The sequence below is a fragment of the Pelecanus crispus genome, chromosome 10, assembly GCF_030463565.1.
Source record: "Pelecanus crispus isolate bPelCri1 chromosome 10, bPelCri1.pri, whole genome shotgun sequence".
Lineage (NCBI taxonomy): Eukaryota > Metazoa > Chordata > Aves > Pelecaniformes > Pelecanidae > Pelecanus > Pelecanus crispus.
Genome location: NC_134652.1, coordinates 23549692 through 23572871, shown reverse-complemented (window position 1 = coordinate 23572871; position 23180 = coordinate 23549692). Strand labels below are relative to the sequence as shown.

General features: G+C 44.9%; 1 protein-coding gene across 2 annotated transcripts in view; it reads right to left on the bottom strand.

Annotated features, from left to right (window-relative positions):
* Window positions 1-23180, bottom strand: part of TLL2 (tolloid like 2) — a 102269-nt gene that overhangs the window by 1097 nt on the left and 77992 nt on the right. For both annotated transcript variants that reach the window (XM_075717402.1, XM_075717403.1), the window contains 11 exons: window positions 22173-22288; window positions 20136-20238; window positions 16924-17040; window positions 13149-13294; window positions 12001-12196; window positions 7287-7412; window positions 5439-5599; window positions 4499-4679; window positions 3026-3151; window positions 2029-2156; window positions 1021-1234 (listed from right to left, as the gene is read on the bottom strand). In XM_075717402.1, coding sequence (XP_075573517.1) covers window positions 1021-1234; window positions 2029-2156; window positions 3026-3151; window positions 4499-4679; window positions 5439-5599; window positions 7287-7412; window positions 12001-12196; window positions 13149-13294; window positions 16924-17040; window positions 20136-20238; window positions 22173-22288 — 1614 coding nt within the window. The remainder of the gene's footprint in view (window positions 1-1020; window positions 1235-2028; window positions 2157-3025; window positions 3152-4498; window positions 4680-5438; window positions 5600-7286; window positions 7413-12000; window positions 12197-13148; window positions 13295-16923; window positions 17041-20135; window positions 20239-22172; window positions 22289-23180) is intronic.

The window sequence follows — 23180 nt, the reverse complement described above, 5'->3', positions numbered from 1 at the left end:
CAACAAAGACTCAGCATTCCACTTTTGGGCCAGCCGAGGGGAGAGAGACCTCCAGCTTGAAGTGCGTGTACAACAGGGAAGGCACTTAACTACTGCACCAAACTACCATAAACCAGTGAATTCCCCAGTCATCCATGAATCCAATGACCCACATAGTGTAGAGAAGCTTGGTTCTTTTGGTACAGAACATGCATGGAAAGAAGCGACCAGTTAGAACTGGCAGGATGGGGTTCCGGCCATGTTATACTCTGGAAAAATGTATTATTTTAGAAAGCAATTGCTTAAAGGAAGACTTAACATGTTCTTTGCACTTGTCCTGTACCTGAAATTCTGACCCAAAGTATTTTGCCAGCAGGAAGTTGAAGCATGCTAAAAAACTGGGGACCAAACCAATTCTTTTCTGCCCACACAATGCGCAAAAGTAGCCCTGTGCTTGTGCAAAACGCACGAGCTTTGGTGCAGAGTTTCCCTGCATCCAATCAGGAAGACACCTCTTCACCAGTCTCTCATGCACTGCCACTCAAAGCATGTTTCACCTGTTTACAGTGGCAGGGATTTAAAAAAAATGAACCTGGGTACAACATGCTCACCTCTGGGCTGCCACAGATAAGAGGATCAAGCTGTGTCTGTTCACAGCACATCTCTGCTTCCACCATAACCAATCCAATATGGGCCAGTTCCATGTGTGGGCCAATACACAGGCTAAGTTGCATCACCTCCTTTTCTGAAGGTTGATGAGGAACAAGAAGGGGTTGCTGCTCAACCAAACACCTCCAATTTAAACAAAAGAAAGTGAGCAGGAATGTCTGATATCAAAGAGACCTCTGAGCTGATAAGGCAGCTGGCATTTATGGTATGGTGCCAACAATGGTCTGAGAACTGGTTAGCACAATATACAACCACTAAAATTCAAGCCAAGCTTATTTGGAAGAAAAGTGTGTCTGGTTCTGCCTGGTAAAAAATGCAGTGAGACTTGATGACATCTTATCGTGCTGGGGTATTAGCAGGCAACCAGCTTACCTGTGCTGTGCTTTGCCTGGAAACCTTTTCTTTGCACAGAAGCATCAGAGTAAAATCTGAGGAACATCTTGTTGGTAGAAGCCACTACAGGGTCTGGTTTCTTGCTGCCACAGAAGCGGCCAAGGATAGGTGACTTGCTGTTGGGCCCATCATACATTTCTAAGTGGTCATAGGCACATTCTTGGTGCTGTTCAATCTCAAACTCATTGAAGGTCTACAGCAAGAATAAGGAGAATTAAGACAGACATTTGTAAATCTGAGTACGCAATTTAGCAGAGGATGAAATGCTAAGCGAGAAACAGGTCAAATGGTATGTCTGTCCCACTCCTCCCACAAACTAAAACAGAATAGTGTGCTTTCAGATAAGAGTGATCTCAGGGTGACAAAACAGAAGTTCATAGGAAAGTGCTGTGTAGCCTTAGCTTTGCTGCCTCACATAGGTGCATGACAAGAGTTTTCAACTGCAAGCCTTATATGCTCTTATTTTTCCTGCCCAGAACCCTGCCTGGCACACTGAATTGGCAGTTCTTCAATGTTACTTCCACTGAGCACAGGGATCCAGGCATTATTTCCCCCAGTGCATGGGCCATCTGCACAGCTTTGGGCATGTCCTGCCATATGCATCAGGCCACGCTGCAAAACGGGCCTGACGCTTCTCCCTCAGAGGGGCCCTGCCACCACCTTATGCAGATACGGTCCCAAGAGAGTGGCTCACAAGGAGGCGTAGGGGCAGGAGGGCACGTTATACCTTCTGTTAACAGAGCAATGCTCCACAGTTGTCATCTGCGGGAGTCTCCTCCAAGCTGCCTCACCCCTGCCTCGTGTCCCTCGGAGACCTTCTGCCTTTCTACAGGCCGGGGCAGCCCCCTGGGATGCCCTCCTCTGAGCACTCCACACAGGACCTCTGGGGATCAACCTCCCACTCTCACGGTGGCAGGGGAAAGTCACTTGAGCTCCTCACAATCCAGGCCGCTTCTCCCCTCGCGCTCCCGCTCACTGGTTACTCACGACTTTTACTCGGTGGCCAGGCATTGCAGAGATGTCCCAGGTGCACTCTTTCCGGCTGGGGTACTTGTCAGGCCAGTTTGGACTGCTCATCGTTCCCTCCGCACCACTCAGCTTGTGCTCGCAACCAGCTTGAGAGAGAGAGACCATAGGATGGAGACTTTGAGGCAGGTCCCACATTGGAACCACGTAATGTCCCACATGCTCCTCTCTGCCCATCGAGACCCTCAACAGGGCAGAAACAGGGAAGACTACAGTCACCGAACAGTATCTTTTAGGATTACTGCATAGGTCTGGTGGGTTTGTCCTCAGAAGGGCCTATGCTTTTTTGAGCTAACTTGGCAGCTGGTGAAATGGACCACCTTATTCCCCTGGGTCTCATTAACCTCATTCATCTTCTCACTGCCGAACATATTCTCCTGCTCCTCCATCTTGTCTGCCCTGCTCCCAGTGACATGGTCTCCAACCCCTCCACCGTGATGACAATGGTGCCATCTCAGCCTCGAGCTGTTCATTTTACTGATTTGGAAAGCTGAATCAGCTCACAGAGAGAACAGACAAGGATCAGAGACAACACACAGAAAGGCCATGGCAGCACACAGCAGGGGTGAGGGTAAAGGAAGAGAGGTATTTTTGGCAGTGGCAAATGGTTAGATCAGCTCAGCCTTCCTCTTCTGACTCAACCCAATGATTGAACGAAGCAGCAGTGACGAGTCTAATGGTGATGTCCTACAACTGCTCCTTTTGCTCGCCCAGCTTCTTGTCCCCACCCTGTCCATCCCCATGGCCATATGGAGGGCCAGACTATGGAACAGATCCAGCTGAAAACAAGCCCTCTCCTCCCTTTTCTTAGGTAGTTTTTCAGGTAGCTGGAGCTTTTTCAGTGCCCCAGCCTGGTACGTGGTACAAACACCCTTCCAACGCCGGGCAAGAGGCACCCTGGCTCAAACCGTGTTTGAGGCACCTTGTCTTTCCTGAGGGCAGGGAGCGGTGACCTTACCTTCTTTACAATCGTGGCCGTTTTCATGCAGCATGAAGCCATTTCTGCACTGACACATGTAGCTCCCAAAGGTGTTGATACACTCGTGCTGGCAACCACCATTGTCTTTGGAGCATTCATCCTTGTCTGGGCAGGATCAAACCGATGAACACTGAGTTGTCATTGAGAAACAGACTACCGCCGTTGCCAGCTGGGAGACCCGTACCCAGGTGGGCAGATACCAGCGCAAACCTCCAACCTCTGCTGCTGGATTAGTCCAGTCAGCTTTTTAGCCCAGATACAATTCTGTTCAATTGTCTTTCATTCCATAAAATGCATCACAAACATGTTTTGTTATATAATGTAGGCTTTGAATGACTAAAGACTCCGATCTAAAAGAAACCTATAGCAATGTCTCATTCTTTTAGAATAGGGTCCAGGAAAAGTATCACACAAATTCACTAGCCTAGGAAAAAAAAAAAAAAAAAATCTACTGGCCAATCTTTATATTTTCAAGTTCTGACATGCTCTGATGAGCTTCCACCTTTAAATAGCTCTGTCTGAGAGCACAAGCAGCCAGATGGAGAAGAGGATCTAAGGTAAGAGCTGCTCTCTGAAGCTGAAATATGCCCCAGTGGATGTTCACTCCTATGTATTCAGGACTATGTAGTCCTGAATCTCACTGTTCTGAGGATAGGATCTGCTCCCGGTTTCCAGTCCAATTTAATTTACAAGCAGTTTATCTCCACCTTTTCTTGGGCCAATCAATGCTCTCCCTAGACCTCATTAACCTCATCTGTCTCCTCACTCCTAAAAGTATTTCTAGACAAAACATACCCCACCTCACCCTTCCTCTGGTTAGATCTAATAAGCCAAACCCCTAGCCCTGATTCTATTCTACAACTGTCTTAATTTGAAGTCAATTTACCTGATCATCCTTCTCAAAAATATTAAGACTCCTCGATCTCTGCTGAAAACACAGAATGAATTTCCACTTCCATACAATGTACAGTTAACCTCTGGAACTGCCTGCTAACATGGTGCATCACTGGCACCAACAGCTATGAAGGATTCAGAACAAAGGATTAGAAACTTCCACTAGTATGCACTGCTCTGATGGGAAGGATTGCTATAGAAAATTTCCAGAATTCTTCTGTAACTCTCCTAGTTTCAGAGGAAAAAGCTATTCTCTAATGATGCCAGGGACAGAAATAATTTCTGGGATCAGGTTCCCCATTGCTTCCTGCTGTGGAAGGACCGGAGGCACTGCTGAAATCCATGCATCTTGCTGACACCACACTATGACACTGGACCATACGCTGCACTGAGAAACCAAGATGAAAGGTGACACAGCACAAAACAACCATACTTTTTAGATGTAACTAACCATGTCAGGCTCTGCCTGATTTGACAGAAGGTTTAAGAAAATTCACCAAAAACAAGAGGTTCAGTCAGAGGAGACAGCTAAGCAAGTGAAAGAATACAGCCACATACCAGAGAAGTAATGAACTTTAAAGCCTTTCTTGGAGACCGTGTTGTCTGATTTGAACTCCAACCTCATGTTGTTGCCATACGACGTGATTACTTCAGGCTTCTCTGAGCCACAGAATTTGCCATGCAGCTTGGAGTCAGAAGCCAACCCACTACGAACCTCAACATAGTCATATTTACAGACCTGCCAAAAGATAAGGAGATTTCTCAGCTCCGTGGACTTGGAACAGAGCATTTGAGAGGAAGGGGACAGAGGCTTGACTGAGAGGGAACAAAAACAGCCTTATACTCAAAATACACTCCTAACTTCCCCAAATTCTCCTCTGTCAGTGTTCTCACCCCCTTCCCCTGCTGCTCTGGTCTTAAAGCATGGGTGTGTTTATCAGAATAGCAAAGGTTCCATTTAATTTAGCTAAAATAATTACTCCCACCTTATCCAAGAGCCTGACAGTGTTGAATAAACTTCAGCAGCCTGCTGAATTAAGGAAAAGCCACTGCCCCCATTTACGGTGGGGAAAGCAAGACCTGAATGCCTTGTTCAAATTCCACCCTACCCTTGGCAGGGCAGAGAACAGACTCTTTTACTGGTTATTTTGTTTATCCTTGAAGATAATTTCCAATTATTTTCCTGCAAAGGCAGCTCTGGGGAAGAGGGGGATGGGATACCTATTAGGGATGGAAAACACCTACAGTTATGCAAAACTGGTACAGAAAAGAAGCCCATTTGTAACAGAACATTTTTAATCCTTCCACTCCACAGAGAAAGCAGATCCAGACTTCAAGGAGAACAATCACTGTTATTGGCTTATTATATCAAGGACAGGGAAACAACCAGAAGCTCCACCAGTAAGACAGAGTCTCCTCTTCCTTGTACCCCAAGGATTTATCCAGTTCTGAGTTAGCCAATAGTCACACCTCTGAGATGCAGGGACTGGTTACGTACATCATTGCCTTCCAGCTCAAACACTTCGAACTGCAGAGAGATCCGGTACTGGGCTGGAGCTACCACCTGCCAGACGCAGTTTTTGTTAGTAGGATATTCCTTGGGCCATCCAGGGCTAGTAATGGTCCCATTGAGCTTGGTGATGAAGCCCCCACAGGCAGCTGGAGAGGCAATAAATGAACACAAGTTTTACTTGGTTCTGTTCAGACACACAGATTGGGCCACACTGTTAGCTAGGAAATTAATCAGATCCTGGCCTCCAGGTTTAAAATGTTGGGAGCTGCAAAGAAGACAGAAACTTCACCTGCTATAAATCACCAGTGAAGCACACACAGCCATGCTATGACCCCGAGAGCCACTTAAACCGTGTAAGATTGATCTCCTTTTTACTCTATAGCCTCAGGCTTACTGTGGATCAGTTGATTTGACGTGCACAATACGCACACGATAAAGGCCACCTTGTAAATTCACCCACACTGAGTCCTACAAACCTTATTATTTCAAGTTTATCAGTAATGGAATAATTAGAAGATAATGGAATCCTAGGGAAGACACCCCTATCAACTCTTCAGTGGCTTATTATATGTGGACTGCATCTTCTCTAGATCTATTTTTGTAGAAAATCGGAGATAAAGCCAAAGACTTAGCTTCATTATCCCATTTTCTTTAAAAATTTAGGACATCTTATCTTCATCCTCTTGTGGGAGGGCATGTTTTTTACCTCAAAGGAATCAACCTCAGTTTGCTCTTTTGCTGCAAAATTCTATTTGCTATGAAGCATTTTTTTCTTGCTGTTTCTTGGGAGTAATGAGATATAGCCACATCTTCAAAACCCACAGGGATAAAAGCTTTCTGCGTCTTGTTCCCAGCATCATTTTGCATTAAGAGAACAAACCCAAGGGAGCAGCTTCAATACAAAAGGTGTAGCAAGCAAGTGTGTCTGGAGAAACAAAAGCAATTTACTCTGATGTACAATTTCAAAGACCTTCCCATATTGCCCACAAACGAAGTTTAAAATAGGAGGCTGAGTGAAGTTCAAAAAACGCTTGCCAAGTTATACCAACTGGCTTGCTCAAAACTGCAAGAAATTGTTTAAAAAAATAAAGCTTCCAAAAGCCGTTTGCATGCACCTAACTCTGCCCTCACCAAGTCAACAGTGGACTTCCCCAAACAGTTTGACAAAAGCAGAAGTCAGGGCAAACCGGGTGACTTTGAGAGCACCACTCACAGTGTGTGGAGCTCCCTACACATCTGAGCTGAAAGGCAGAGCTACAAGACAAGAACAATGGGTGGATTCTCACCACACCAACAGCTGTATTGTTGGTGGGAGCAAACACTTGTTGCAAGAGATTAACTGTATAAATAGAAAGCTGAAAGAAACAGTTTCTATCAAAGACATGGGGATTTTTTTCCCCCATAACAGAAGGGAATTGACTCCTCACAGTATGGCGAATGTCTGTTTTGCAAAAGAAATTCCTTCTAAAAATGAGATTTCTTTAAAAAAAAAAAAAAATCAGCCTTAGATTGGAATACTTTTGGGCCACTCAATGGTTAGGTTGCAATGCCCACCCTCCCTTATGCTGCACCATGGGAGATCTGGTCTGAACAGGGATCTCTGGCCATGAAGAACAACTGGTTTTAAAGATGTTTAGCAGTAGAGAATCAGAGTTTTTTCAGTATTTTCAACAATGAAAGATGTTGACAAAATGAAATTTTTCAGGTGGAGTAAGATAAACAGAAATAAAGAGGATGCAGGGGCAAGGAGAATCATCTCCAAGATTGTTCAATTTCATTGTTAGCTGTAGTACCCATCCTATAGACAGATGCCTCAATCTGTAGGTTACTCACCTTCACAGCTCTTTTTATCAGCTGTCAACTCATAGCCAGGCTCACAGGTGCATTTGTAACTGCCCAGTGTGTTCTCACAGTGCTGCTCACACCCACCATTGTCTGGCAGAGAACATTCATCCATCTCTGTCAGGAGAAAACCAGAACAAGTCACACTTTCCTAACCACCCAAAACCCATCATATTCCTCGTGCAACACTTCTGGACAGAAGAACCAGAGCACTACCTGATGAGCCAAGCCCATGGAGCAGGCACTGCAGCAAACCTCACAAGTGTTAAAGCACTCCTACCACCAAAACCGTAAAGGACTACAATTACTGTTACTAGTCAAGAGTGCTTTTTCTGGACAGGAGCAGGAAAACATGGTCTCCTGTAAAGGCTTCACTGCATTTTGTTCTCATTTTCCCCTAGTTTTTTGTTTTGTTTTTTAAATTCCCTTGCTCTTGAGTGACTTGAGCTACCAGGAACCAGCCCATTATGGTGCCCACAGTAACGGGGCTGCGGGAGGCCATACCCCACTGAATGGGGTGCAGCAAAGGAGCTGGGAGGACATGCAAGTAGTTCCTCCTTTTCATAGACGCATGAAGTCTTGCTACCTTAGACTTTGAAGTCAGGTTCTTCCAATCACTTCTCAACAACCTGAACTGACATTTTAATATACAGATAGCCAGATGTACTGGCTTCTCACCCTGACCCCTGATTCCATGTGCATCCCTTAATAGATGGTTTTATTAACAAGGTTGCGGTGGGTTGGCCTCAGCTAGTGTTATCCAAAGCTGATGCTGCTATAGAATGTCCATTGTAAAGCCCTACCCTATCTATGCTTTTGTTTGGTTAATAGACTGCTAATGACAAATTGTCCAGGAACAGGACACAAGGTGATGCATTATCATCTTGACTACTAAACCATGAAGAGTTACTAAGGATCTGCCAAGAAGGAAAGTAAGGGAAAGGTAATTTTGGCAGGGGGAGATTGCGACCACCAGCTCAAAAACTAGAGAGACTACCCCCTCACTCTCTTTGAGCATGAGTAATAAGTTCAAATCATATTGTACCTTTACATTTAAGCAAACACGATATGAACCGGTAAGAGACAAGTATGCTTAGCTAATTTAATGATTATGTAGTAGATAGGTATGGTGTGTTAATTGTGATGTATAAAAGTTAGAGAAAACTTTGGTAAGTGTGCTAGCTTTGTGGAATTACTACCTAGCACCCAAACTTGCGCAACTTTGAGAATAAAACAATATCTCATCTCAGTGTGTGAAGATTGGCTTATTGCACACTGGGTACATGAGCTCTATTTGGAACAACACTAGCAGCCAAACCCAGCTGCTTGCTCACTCCCTGGTCTCCCACTCCAGTGGAATGGGGCAGAAAACAGGAAGAACAGGAGCAAGAAAGCTCCTGGCTTGAGACGGGGAAATTACCCACCAATTACTGCTGTGCGCAAAACAGGCTCAACTTTGGGGAATTTAACTTAATTTATTGCCAATTAATACAAATATTTGAGTACTGATTTGGGTATTGGGAAACAAAAACTGGAAAAAAAAAAAAAGAAACAAATGTTAAAACACTTAGGGAAAACACCCTTCTACCCTCCTTTGCCAGACTCAACTTCACTCCAGACTCATCTCCCTCTGCCTTGTATCACCACAGCTTACACTCAGTCCCTTCAGCAAAGCCACGAGCTTGCAAAGACAGGAGGGGATGAGGAGCTACAGTCAGTACATGACTCTGCCATTCTTTCCTTCTCATACTTCCCTCGTGCTCCAGCATGGGTCCTCCACGGGCTGCAAGGAATACCTGCTCTGCCATGAAGCACCTCCACCTTATCCTCTGACCTTGGTGTTACCTCTGCTGTTTGGCACTTTTTGTTCCCTCCTCCACTCTCTCCCTATCATTTCTGACCTTTCTTAAACATGTTTTCACAGAGGCACCACCAGCTCAGCTGATGGGCTCAGCTGTGTCCTGCCGTGGGTCCACTGCGGAGCCAGCTTGAACCATCTGTCTGGCACAGGGCAGCCCCTGCAGCCTCCCACTGCCAACACCTTCACACCTACACCCAATATAATGCTCCAGTAATGGTTACTGCTACGTAGATCAAATAGGAACAGTCTTGACTAGACAATCATTGTAGGTCCCTTCCAACTGAAATATTCTGTTCTATTGATAACACTTTCTTCCTGCAAAGCCTTCCCACAGTCAGGAAACCCCCACTGCAACAGTTCCAGTCCAAACAGATTTTATTTTCTGGCTTCTGTTTGTGAATTCACTATGAAGAAAGTAAAGTATTTCTTTGCTGCTCCATGCTTGGGTACAGGTTCAATAGCTTCTAATCTGGCTGTTAAATCACTTAGTTGAGAGAAAAGAGAGGCTGCCACTCTTACGATCATCCAAAACCTCTGTGATCGGTCTTTACCATGGGAGGGACATGTCCTGGCTATGGGCAAGTATATTTTGCGAAGTATTGTCTTTCCTCTAATGTTTGCCATGAAGAAGAAAGGTATAACAATGTGAGTGTAAGACAAGCACATCACTACTAACACTTCAACCATATACAAAATAGGCTTCAGTGATACAATTTGTTACCAAAATGAAGATATGTAATAAAGAATAATCCCAGAGATTTCCCTTGAGATATACATGATGGGACAGACATGAGGTAATTCCTCTTTATATCTTCCTGACATTGTCCCTTGGATGTGACCAACGACTTACCCTCTCTGAGCTGTTTGCAGGTTTATTTTCTCTGAAAAGTTAGAAGTTACCACTGCAAGTTCTCACAAAGCATAACATTCAATTCCATCCTTAACTCTGTTTTTTTTTAAGCTGAGTTAGTTACTTTCAGTGTTGCAAGACATGTAATTGAAGCTCTATTCCTTTCATAATTCATTGAGGCAACGCTGACCCATTGCTCAATCAGCTATGGGTGGCAGCCTGAAGAGTGGCTGCAGAGCCATCTAATTTGTTCATTTACTTCGTTCACAGAGTGGCTGGTAGTCACAATCCCTCTGCATATGGAGGTAAAGGCTTCAGACTTCCGATTCCAGTTTGAAACTCCACATGTAGCCTGCAGAAATGTCTACCCAGCTTTTGCAAAGTGACATCAGCTCTGCCCACAATGCAAGCTGTCTAGAAGTTGTGTAGCTACATCTACCATGGTGCTTGGTCCAAGCAAGTACACTTTGTTCCTCAGCTGGACTTACTGGCATGGACTTAACACCACCCTAACCATGCAGAAGCTACATGGTTTCTGGTTCAAGCATGTGACATTGCAGACACTGCAAGATCTAGTCTGCCAGCAAAAACTCCACAGACAATATCTGTGTCTGCAATTGTACTAGCAGTGCATGTTTATGCATTTTTTACACAAAAAGATAAATTTATTTCTGGCTATCTGTATCACACGGAAAGCATCCCAGGTTCAGGTGTGTAAATTTTCTCCCCTACAAACTTGCAGGAGAACCTCAGATTCTACAGAATGACTTGCTGCAGGCCAAGAAGTCTCCATGCAGTGCTAATCCCTCAAAGACATCTCTGCCACAGTCAACCTGCACTATCAGCTCCTGAAAGAAGCCCAAATGTCTTTAGGAAGAAGTATTCTCTGTGTCATTATGGAACCTGAGAAATTTAAACAAGAAACTTTAGGCACTGTGAGAGTTGTTCAGGGACTGGAATTAAACATCACAGTATTTGCCAGTGATCTTGCAATCACCCTTTGTCACAGTCCGTTTGGATCTCTCAAATTTATAGGATAACTTACTCTGTGAACTAATCTTTAACTAATTTTTTTTTTTTTGCACATAAGCACATGGATTAAGAATTACAGGTTAGAAGTTATGAAACCTTATGACTTGAGTGGTGAGTAAGTGAATTCACATGATAGACAAAGGGGATTGAGCCCTGCTATGTTTGTTTGTTGTATTTCTTAATGAGGTCATGAAATAAAGTTTAATTCACAGAGTACATTGTACTGTAAATTTGAGAGATCTAAATGGATTGTGACACCCTTAATGCAAGACAAAAGTTAAAGTAGAAATAAAGGACTTATGCAATCCAAACATTGGCTTTGCAGCTATTATTTCTGTACAGCTGTCACTGAACCTAAGAGAAACATGACTATCTACCTCACAGCAGCTCCTCAGGTATTTTCCCAAGTGGTTAGATATTTGGTTCTTGCCTCTATCAAGTCACCAGGATGCTGGTAAAGGACTATGGCTTCATTTGCGTCTTCCTCAAGAGGATCTCAGTTTAGGAACACATTTGTCTCCAAAACAATCTGAAATTTTCCCTGGGATTCTACTTGCAATCAAATTTACTCTCTCTCCAGAAGCTTCTTTTGGAATAGAACTTAAGCAGAGACTTGTTTTTAACACTCTTTGTACAGTACTGGTACCTTCTTTGAAAATGTCAACGTCGCCTGGCATGGATAAATGGAGGTCACATTCTGTCCAGCTGTGCAACACAAGGTGTTAGTGCCTGTGCTGGTACTGACCCAGTAGGCTTTCTTTCTGCCTTAATCGGGGAGGGAGTGTTCATGACTCAGCATCAAACCCCCCTACACTCTCAAAGCAATTTGTATATAAACTTGATATTGTCTAACAGCTCTTAACTACAAGTAGATACAACGGTAACTGAACACTTTGGGATAGCAGTAAGTTAAGGGATGAATGGTCCCCAGCTTTGACCTTGAGAGGCACTAGATCACATACCTTTAAAGAAATTTGCTGCAAAGCCTGCTTTATTGATGGTCGCATCAGATGCAAACTTCATCCATACTTTATTTGAGCTGGATTTGATATCTTCTGGCTTCTCGTAGCCACAGAAGTGACCGATCAGTGGGCTGTATTCAGTGAGGCCATCTCGGATCTCCAGGTAGTCGTAAGAACATGCGTCGTGCCACTCAATCTGCAATGGGAAAAGGGTGTGCCTGTAGCTCACTAGTATGAGCGCTCTGCATCAGGCTAGCTAACCAGTTAGACTTTGGCCAGAGATCAGCTTCCCAAGGAGCATCCCAAAGAACTCGTCACAACTAGGTACTTGCCTCACGGCTGCCACTGAATTCTCCTGCAGTTGAAATTGCATTCAAGCCCAGGCACATCTCAGTTCTACTGCTATTTCATGGCTACCCTCTGGTGAAACCTGGTCCCTGACTATCTACAAGCTGCTTTTCCATGAGAAGCTGTAAGGAACAGAGCAGATCAAACAAAAAGTTTCAAGGAATAGCTGTGGGGTCACAGCTAGGAGGTAGTGGTGTCAGCCCTTTCCAGGACAAGCACGGTAAGCGTGCACAAGCCACAGGAGCCTATGGGCTAGATGGGATTTATGCACCAACCCAGGTCCTGTCCACTCCTGCCTGTGACTTATACATCAGTAGTCAGAAACAGATCACTGGGCACCTAGCTAAGAGTGTAAGACATCCTATAACCAGTATGATAAAACCTTGTCTGAGCTCTTCAAAGCCTGTCTGCCATCTGGGAACATGATATTTCTTTGGAGAGTCACAACTATCCTGCAATCTGCCAAGCCCCAGTGACACCAACAGGATTTTTTTGCTTGGATTGTGACCACAGAATTTCATTTGACCAGAGTGAAAATTTAAGGACTCATGAGTCCCTACTTAACATCAGCAGCAATTCTGTGCCCCTTCTAATTCTTTCTGTCCTAAGTAACAGTTCTTGAAAACTCATCATATTTAAAACTTGGCTTCAAAATCTCTGAACAAACTTCTGGTGAGGAGAAATGATGTTCTGATGTATTCAGAAGAAATTTTATTATTTACATCACTTCCTTCTTAATTTTGAAGGATCTACAGAGGCAAAATAATATCCGTAATATAATATACAATGACATTTCTCACCTCAAAGGCTTGGAATGTGATTCCTATGTGAAAGCCCTCAGAAACTGTGATCTTCCAGATGCACTCTTTGGAAGGTCTGTAGTCATCTGGGTAATTGGGAGATTGGATCTGGCCAGCATCTTTGTGAATTTCTCCACCACAGATAGCTTCACAAAAAACAAAGAGCAAAACCATGAGATTGCAGGTTTTTCCTTAGGTAAAGCCTGCTCCATACATAGCCTTCTTCCTCATTCAAATCTTTATCAATACCACTTGTTCCACAAAGGCAACACACAAGTCATGGAAGTTTTTACAAATCTAACATTTGGTCTTAATGACGGTGTCTCCTGTCTTGCTGTGCCAACCTCCTTAGAAGGTGAACTCACAGGTACAGAGAATTTTTATGGATTTGTGTGTTTCACACTCCTGGTCACCTTCGTAACTGCTTAAAACCCGCTACCAGCACTAAGGACCAACAAAAGATGGCAAAAAAACCCACCCAAATAAAAACCAGTTGCAAATCTAATCCAGCCACACGATGGCAATATTAACAAGCATGAGTTGAGCTACTCACCAGGAGACCATCAGGCTGACTGCTGTGCATGAAAAATTAAGTTTTTGTGCTAAATGTAAGAATGAGTAAGTTTGAAGACCAAGAACAGAAAATCTAATGAAAATCTAGTTTAATACAAAACTAGCAGAGACCTCAAGGACAATAGCAGTTCAGCATAATTGTCTGCAAGACTATGTAACAAATGAAGGTAAGATCACAGGCTAAAACCTGTGTTACCCCATGATGCAAGACACACGTCTAAAGAAGGCATATGAATGTTTTGGCCGTGTTTAAAATCGAGCAAACAAAGAGCACTGACAGTAAGTACAAGAGACATGGCACTGCAATGACACTTGCCAGACATCAACCATCTTCACACCTGGGGTCTTCCCAGAACGCATTGCATTAGCAATTCAGATGTGGGTCTCCCTATAGTGTCCTGGAAATTGCTTGCATTGGGTAACATTGTCTTGGGTTTGCCTTGTAAGCTGCTGCTGTTTACTGTGACCTAGTTAAAAGCACTGTTTCACCAGTGCAGTGCAGTGCTTCTTTCTTAGAGAATCAGGGCTAAGGCACCACCAAATACTTGCACCCAAAATTCAGCTGCAGACCACAATTTAGATTGTAGTTTGAGTTCACATATTCAGAGCTACAAGTGGTGCTAGAGAGAACCTCCGAGTAACCCTTTAGAGAACCATCTCCTGCACCTAACAGAAAGAGGACAAGAGCAGAGAACTGACATTTTTTTTTAATAGCCACAAAACTGTCAGCCAGCAAACAGTATTTTCTCTGTCCACTGCAGTAGTTCACACTGAAATTCCATCGAGCAGCTAAGTATACTGGAAGAGCTTTACTGCAAAATGGAAAGAACATCTGCTGATAGAGCCTGAGAAGGCAATAACAATGACAAACTTGGGGCAGCCAGCAGCGCTGTAGTGCAAAACCACCAGCATCTTCCCATCTTGAATCTCATGAAAGAAAAGGAACATGGCTGAACTATGAAAACACTTCCACTACATTAACTGCCATTTAGTACAAAGTAATTCTCCCATCATGTGGCTACATGCATCTGCCTCTTTCCTCCCATCTACCGAAAACTTAAGGGCCAAGACCTAGAGGAATCCAAATCCAAAAATCAGTCCTCACCCACAGAGCTCCCAGCAAAGTTCAGATGCACAAGTGATTACATGCACTCTCACTAAAGCAGAGGACAGAGAAGCAGTGGTAAAACGCACTTTGGCTTTTTCGTATGTGAGGGAGAAGAGTTCAAAAGAAAAAGAGGAACTAACAGCAACACAGAGAGCTTTTGGACAAAAATTGATAGAAAATTAAACATTTAAGGGCAATCCCTCCTGGAAATAAAAATTACCCTTATTGCCTAGACACAGAAATCACAAAACAGCTGAACAAGCTACCTGACAATGGAGGAAAGAAACAAGCCATTACCAGAGCTCACACTGGAGGGAAATAGGGATTAAGGAAGATTTTTGGAAACTCTCACATTTCAGCAAATAAATTGTGGAGAGAGATGCAGATAGTCTCACTACCTGCTGCTCTGACAAGAGGAGGCTGAGCTAAGAAAAGAACTACGCAATGGGCCATCACTGTTTCTGTAGTACAAGCTGGCTTCCACCAGTCATACTCTGTGCTTGCTCTCAGGCTTAGCAATAGATTTCATACTTTTCCAATGGGAAGCTTCTGACACGAAAGGGTTACATAAAAACCCAGAGCCTTGAAGAGGCAGAAAAATATGAACAGAGGGATGCGAAGTTTGACCACTAGATGCACATTCCACTTTCATTTGCTCTCCTCAAAAGTCAAATGAAGCAAGTATTGCTCATGTTTACTGAACCTTTAGAGGTCACTTATTAATCAACAGGAAATAAGGAAAATTATCAAGAGAAAAGGAAGTTTTGCAAACTGACTTTGTCATGTAGCCAACGTAAAAAAATTTTTTCTTTCAATATCACTGAGCAATATGAAGCATAAGGTCATGTTAACATGCATGATGAAGAACAGAGAAGTTGCTTCCCAAAAACATTCCTCACCTTGCTTCTTTTTCTTTTAAAGTTGGAGCAGATATCACTGGGGAATAACCCACTGTAAGAATTAAGCTGACTAGCCCATCAAAGCAATAACCCAAAGTAAATCAGTCTATTACAGACACACTAGTTTGATCACTTCTAATTCTAACAAACTACCATAAAAGGGGGATTACAAACCACACGGTCCAGGCAACAGCTGCTTCTCAGAAGAGGCGTTAAAAAAAAAACCAAACCAAAAACAACCCCAACCTCTGTCTCTGGGGCAACAATTCCTGCAGAAACCAGATATTTTTCCTGTGAAACAGATTTGTTAGCCCCACACTGTTGTGAAATCCTCATGTGCTTTATTTGCACTTCCCCAACAGCCCCATGTTTTCTTCCCTTCCCTCCGTTAGCATCATTAGTCATGAGTATATCGCACACTTGGGCACTGGGCTTCCAGTGTCATGCTTGTTCCTGCAGAAGGAAGATGATGCAAATTCGATATCAGTACAGTCAACCTCAATATTGTTGACAACACTGGTATTTCTACAAAAATGCCTGTTGCCCAGAGAACAATGAAGGCTTTTAATACATTTCAGAATCATTATTGTAAAAAAATAAGCATATATGGAGAAGGGATGTTATTGATTTGTTAATGACTTTGGTAGTACTGCTCCCCCTCTGAAGTGGTTTCAGCATCCCAGTGTCATGCAAGTTTCCAAAGTACTTGACCTGCAGAAGATCTGACATGCTAATTTCTAACCTTCTGTAAGTAAAACATACAGGGGAGAAACCAGAGAACAATCTTTGCATTTGAGTGAAAAAACCCCAAAGTAAGCTGCATTAAGTGATATGCAATGTATGACGCGAAACAGAACTCTGCCTGTTAAATTACTGGAAGGAACTCCTGCTACACTCAGCACTGCTGCTTGCAGGGGCTGGTTAGGGCAAACAGAACCTGGCCTATAAATGGAAGCTATTGCTCTGTGCTGCCATCCTGTTGTCCCTCCAAAAATGTGATGATCTAGCTGGAAGATCTATGCCTTGCCTGCTGAAACAGCCTGCAAAATCTGCCAATTCCCATAAAAACAAGAGTGGGGGCTGTGTCTAGCCACACGGTGAAGCAGAACTCCTTCTGATCCCATAAACCACGGATGCAGGCATCCTGTCCTGGCTGCTCTGTGCAATGTGACAGACTTCTAGCTAAAGGCTGTACCTTCATAGACCACAAAGAAGCCTTTGCCCAGGATGTTACTGCTGCTCCGGAACTCGATCCACAGCCTGCTGTCCGTGGAGACTACCGGTTCAGGGATCTTGTCGCCACAAAATCTACCTAAAAGGCAGGAAAGAGACGATCAAGATCTCCCGGCTGACAGGCAGCACAGCGTAGTAGGCACCTGTGGCTCCAGGAAGCAAAGATTCTGTGGTTAAAGGAGCTGTGCTTGTGTAAGACACCCTTTCACTCCCACCACTTGTGCTTTTGAATGAGTTTCTGTCCTGTTGCCCCCCCCATTAATTCATATTCTCGTCAATTATTGAATTAATAAAGGTTTTCTTCAGCTGGGAGCAGAATCCAGGAGTCACACATGCAGCCTTCTATTGTCCTGGTAAATTCAAAAGGGCTCTTGTTTTGATCACATAAATAGGCAAATGAGCTGCAAGGGTGGGGAACCCTGCCCTGTCCTTCTAGAGATGTGACATTAGGGAACATCCTTCCCATCTGCTAGGCCTCAGAAACCCCTTCAGCATTTTGCACCCAGGAGCAAATTGTCCAAGTCAAACCAAGGGTGGGATGTGGCCATGCTGATGAGAAAACACCCCTTATCTCATCCTCTGCTCTCACCTCTTCCTAGTCAAGCCTCTGCAGTCATTCAATCTCTTTCAAGACAAAGAGACCAAGAGACCAAGAGCCTTTTTGCTCCATGGTTCACCCAGCTCTGAGCTCGCTGGTATGTACCGGTAAATACCCGAAGCCTGCCAGCAAGGATAAATCCTGAAACAGAACAGCTGCAGATGGTGTCTGCAGCCCAAACACCCTCAACAACCTTAATTTGGTGCTCCTCTACCTGTTCCAGCCAGAAGCTCTTCAGAGAAACAGAGCAAGCACCAGCCATGCACTGAGAGCACTCAGTGCAAACATGGTTTTTCACTTCAGCTGACACCAGCAGGACTATATACTGAATTCAACATGGCCTTGGCACCCTGTCTAACTGAATCCCCAGTGGGAATTTGACAGGCAGAGAGCAGTTCCTCAGGGTGAATTCAGTCAGGACAGTGGTGATATGGATCCTGGCCTTGCAACACCAGGCAAAGGCTTCTTGGAACAACCTCCACTGGGTAAAAACCTGGTTAATGCCTTACCTGCAAGACAGCACCTTAGCTCCCATTAGCAGGCTGCACTGGTGGTTCCCTGCACTGAATAAGGAGACAGATAGTTCAAGGCTTGTTGGCTGGCAGGCAGAGAAGGCTGTTGCTTTTCCTGTGTATGGGGGCAGAGTAATTGGCATGAATCCTGTGTATTAAAAGCCTAAGGGCCCCCTGCTTAGTCAGCTACTGCCACTTTTGGCTCTGCCTGCCCCACCTTCACCACTTGGCAGCCTCGGGAAGGCTATGACCTTCAAGGATGCAAGAGCTATGCCTCTGTGACAGGCCAGTCGGTGCAAATCAGAAGGTGAGTTGCAAACTTTGTTTCTCTTCAGTGGCAGTTTCACCGCCAACTTTTTTCTCTTCTGGAGTCACCCATCCAAATATTATCTCAGACCCTAGCTTTACTCAGCTACTCAATTCTGAGCCCCTGTGCCCCCAAGCTGCCCAGCGATGTTGTGGCAGTGTGACAGCCCTGCAGCATACCAATAGCATCTCCCACCTCCACTCCCAAAGGGGATGCTAACAAACAGCATCAGCACGGCAAAGCTCCTTCCTCTAGGGTCACTGAGCAACTGCCTCCTGGATTTAGACTTGGAGTTTAACAAGGGTGTCAAGGAGAGGAAACGCAGATGAGGAACGAGAATGAGCAAACTCCTCAGAGTGCGATAAAGGGCCCATTCATAAAAAGTTATACACCATTTAAAGGCTGGGTTTTCACACACTTCCCTGGGAAAATATGCAGCGCACATGTATTTTTTTTGTCTCCGCAAGAAGCCCGTGCTTTCACAATTCAAACTAATCACCCTCCCCGCCCCCTGCTGAATTGCCGTCTGTCTGCCTCTTCCAAGCTAATTTCATGGGCTCAAGCCCTTGCGGGAGCCGTGGCCAGTCATGCAGCATCTCCTTCCAGATGGAAACACTCGTGAGTCCACCTGCACTAGGGGAATGGGGAGGTGCTTGGCTTCTGAAATACCTTTAAATTACTCGGCAGAAAAAATAAATAACGAGGAGCTAAGTTGCAGCTGCTGGAACAATGTTACCTGATGCATGTGCAGCAGAAAATAGCAATAAATGCTGCCAACCCCAAAACAGGCAGGAAGCAGTAAAACCGGCTGCCAACTCTGTGCTGAAAGGCAGGCCCACAGAAACCTCTGGAGAGCAGCACAGCTTCAGCCTCAGCACCTCACCTGGTACCCGGGCTGGGATGTCCAGTGGGGCCAAGGTGAGCACCCAGACCTCCCTAAGCCCACTGACCCCACGCTCGCCCAGTCCTGTGCTGCAGCACGGGGCACAGCACCTCTAACACAGCCGGTAATGCTACACAACCTGATTGATTCTTTCCTTTCAGGCAGAAGGAGCTGTTTGCAGGGCAGCATTTTACACATTGTGACACCAAGGTTAGGGGATGGAGTCAGGATCAGAGCCAGTGGCAAAGCAGGTGCGACTCCTGACTGCCCACACAGGGCAACAGAAGACTTGCAGTAAGGATAGCAGGAGGCAGAGGAATAGGGAGGACACAGAAGAGCTGCACTTCCCTGAGATCTTTGGGAGCAGGAGCAGAGTACAGCCATTGCACAGTTTGACATCCTAGGCATGGTCCAGCAAGTTCTCTGCTAGAAGTACAGAGGCTCAAAGTACACGCTACTGCATATTTGTAAACACAAATACCTGAGAAATACTGGCAGGTGCTTGGGCCAGGAGCTGTATGGCTGCTTCATTCTGACTGCCTAACAGTTCCACCCTGGTTGTAGGAAAAAGCAGTAATAAAACTCCAGAGACCACATTTTTAGTGCCAGCCATGCCTCTGGTTCACTTCCCTCTCTGCCTCACTTCTCAAGCTGGAAAAGGAAGGAATAAAGTCTTTGCTGCCAAAGGGCTTGGAGCATGGATCATTTGGTGTCAATATAGCACACCGACATCTCCGGATGGAGACAGTAATAGATGGCCAGTGCACTTGGCTGGACACAGGCTCCTTCCAGGTAAAGGAAGGTTTGTTTCCACCCCCCCACCAAGTATCAGGAAGAATACATGAAATGCAATTAAAATGAAACAGCTACTCACCCAGTAATGGAGCCTTCCTCCAGTAGCCATCGCGTACCTCCACATAATCATACCAGCAAAGGCGACTTTTAAATAGGTCCATTGATGTGAAGTTCAACATAATCTGAAAGGAGAGAGTACACACAAGTTTTTGGGAAGGGAGCTACTTTAAAGAGAAGACCCTACAGATTATGTGCTTCACCTCTGGTACAGCGCTGCCTAAGTGAGTATGCAGGAAAAGAGAGCTGGACGGTTGGTTGGATTTTTTAATCAGCTTTCCTCAAAAAAGAAAGGCTTCTCAAGGTATTTTAATGAAACCATGAACATACATGACAGCAGACAGCACTTTAATACCTATTCTGTAATTCACAGTCACTGGTCCTCAGTTACTAAAATGCTATTTAAAAAAAGCCCAGTTTGGGTTTTTTAAAATTAAGAATTGAATCTTTGGGTTTGATTAATGTGAACATCACAGAGAAACACACTGCCCCAAAACACAGATGTTTGGGGTCTGTACCCTTATACAAACGATGCTTATAAGAAATAGCTAATTTTGCTGACAAGTTTCCACATTCTGACAATTGCACTCACACCATCACTGTGATGCAATCATGTTCAGTGGCTTTACCAAGCAGAGCTTAGCATTAAAATGTATCCCTTTGGTGTCCTTCCTCTGTAACATGGATTACAGGCCTTGGTCTGGGCCTGTGGAAGTCACCGATGGGGTGTGTACTTGTGGCGTTTTTGTCCTTGCAAGATTTGACCCATGTATTAATTTACATCTATAGTCTGCCATAGAAACGTCATTAGATTAAAAGAGATATTCTCCCGCAAAGCTCTGGCTGGATGTGCAGAGTGCAGTCTGTAACGATGTCGCTTACTTTGTTCACACTTTTGCAGTTTTCTGACTTTGGACAGCAAAAGGAGATCCATCTGTTTCTATGCAGATGAGTACTACAAGCCCAATATCTGTTCTAAGATAATGCCTCAGTGCTATGATGCTACTTTGTACCAATTGCTGCATTTGATTAAACAGATAAGTTGAAGCATTTAATCTGAACTTTTTTTTTTTTTTTTAAAACGTTAGTGGTTCAGCATTTAGATGCTGGGTCCTATCCAATACAACTCTTCTGAAGAGGCTGAGAGACAAAGGGAGAATTTATAGTAAGATTTACACCACAAAACTCCCAGTGCCATAGTTTCAAAACCTGGATGGTTCTTGGCACCTCTGCCCCTGGCAAAGCTCTCCCTGCAGCTAATAGTGGGAGCTCAGCACTACATGGGACTGGGCTTGCAGGTGACAGAACCAGGTCACAGAGTAAGATCGAGCAAGCTCTGCTCTTCTTTGTTCGAGTCCAAGTCTTAAGTGCGTCTCGAGGGTGGTCCTCAGTAAAGTTGCTCTGCCAAGGAGCTCCCAAGCCAGGCTGCACATTCTTGCAGCCTGGTACGGCATGAAAGGCCTGAAGGGCTGGCGTTAGCGGATTAAGGAAAGATTTCATTTCCACAGGAAGATCAGTAAAACAAATGGAGCCGGGAAGAAAGTGGACAGGGTCGGTGATTGATGCGCAGCGGGGCTCAGCGTTTCAAGGTGGGGAGCGGGAGTCCCCTGACAAGGACATTATGGTCTGCCCCTGTCACACAGGCAATGATGTCACTCACGGCTCCTGGGCTCCCTCTGGGACCCCCGCTTGCTGGCAAATTTTATCTAACTCATCTGACTGGCACCTGGCTTTGAAAGGTGAGCTTGGCCAGAGCTAGCGGGTGGCAGGAAATGTCCATGCAGTGTTCAGCCTCAGATCAAGAGGAAGGATGAGAGATCAACACGCAGACCAGACCTGTGAGTGGGCTCTGTTCCAGCATTACCTCTTCTCTCCTCAGGACCATGTATTCCTGACCCCATCTATGGGAGGATAGCAGTGGTGTCCAGGAGCCTTTCCATGCTCCATCCCTGCACTCCAGATGTGCAGAGATCTTTTGGCATCTGCTAACAGTGTCATCACAGACAAAACCACATGCAAAGGAAGCGCAGAGTACACCTTGTGCTGGTGTGGCACCTACCTTCTCCCCTGGGGTCACCGAGATCCTCCAGACACAGTGGGAATAGGAGGGGTAGCCATTTGGAAAGCCAGGGGCTGAGAAATTCCCTGTTGAGTCCTGCAAGGTCTCTCCACAAGCTGCAGGAGAGGAGGAAAAAAAAAAAGCAACAAGGAGTGACTCCCTGAAAGACATGAGGGTCTACCAAAATGTTTGCACATAGCTGCTGTGTGCAGGTTGGTGGCTGGTACTCTAAGGATGTTAATTCATGGTACTGGCCAAAGGTCGTTGACCACCTGAGACCTTGCCAAAGGGGTAATGTGGAATTTATCAGAATTCCCAGGATAGACAACGATCAGTGCAAAGACACAGGGGAAACAGCTTTTAAAGAGGCATCCTTCTTCCTTCACCTTTCTTCCACATGCCAGCACTTTCAGGTTTCAACTGTACTGAGGAATATCTCATCCACTAATCAAATGCAAAATATTAACCTCACCCCACCTCACAACCCCAAGACTGCTGCCAGCAAATGTGTTTTCCCTTCATTACAAGCTGCTCACTGAAGTTCTCCTTAGTTACCATTGTTAAGTGTCTTTTTTTGGTGTTAAAACATCCTAACAAAAGCAGGGCAAGCCCCACTGCCCTCGTGCTTCAGCTGTCCAGCACCTACCCTGCTGTCACACTGCTTAGGATAAAACACGAGCACTGCAGCTCACTCTGCTCTCCACCTTCCCGTTTTTGTGGCCTGCTGCCGTTGATGAAATGTAAGTCCCAGAATGCCTTTTGGGAAGCAAGTAATATGCACAGGCACATGCTCCTTTAGGGAACCGCAGCTTCCAACACCTGGGAAAGCTGCAACTACTGTAGTTCCTGCTCTCAGTGAGCCAGGAGGACTGAGCTGGAATAAGGAGTGACCATCTACATCTGCAGAGCAGCTGACTGGCTAGGTGGAAGGATCACAAATATCAAATCTCCTGTTTCCTTCAGAGTGCTCACTAGACACAAGCAAATACCTATCGCAAGGAGCAGGGA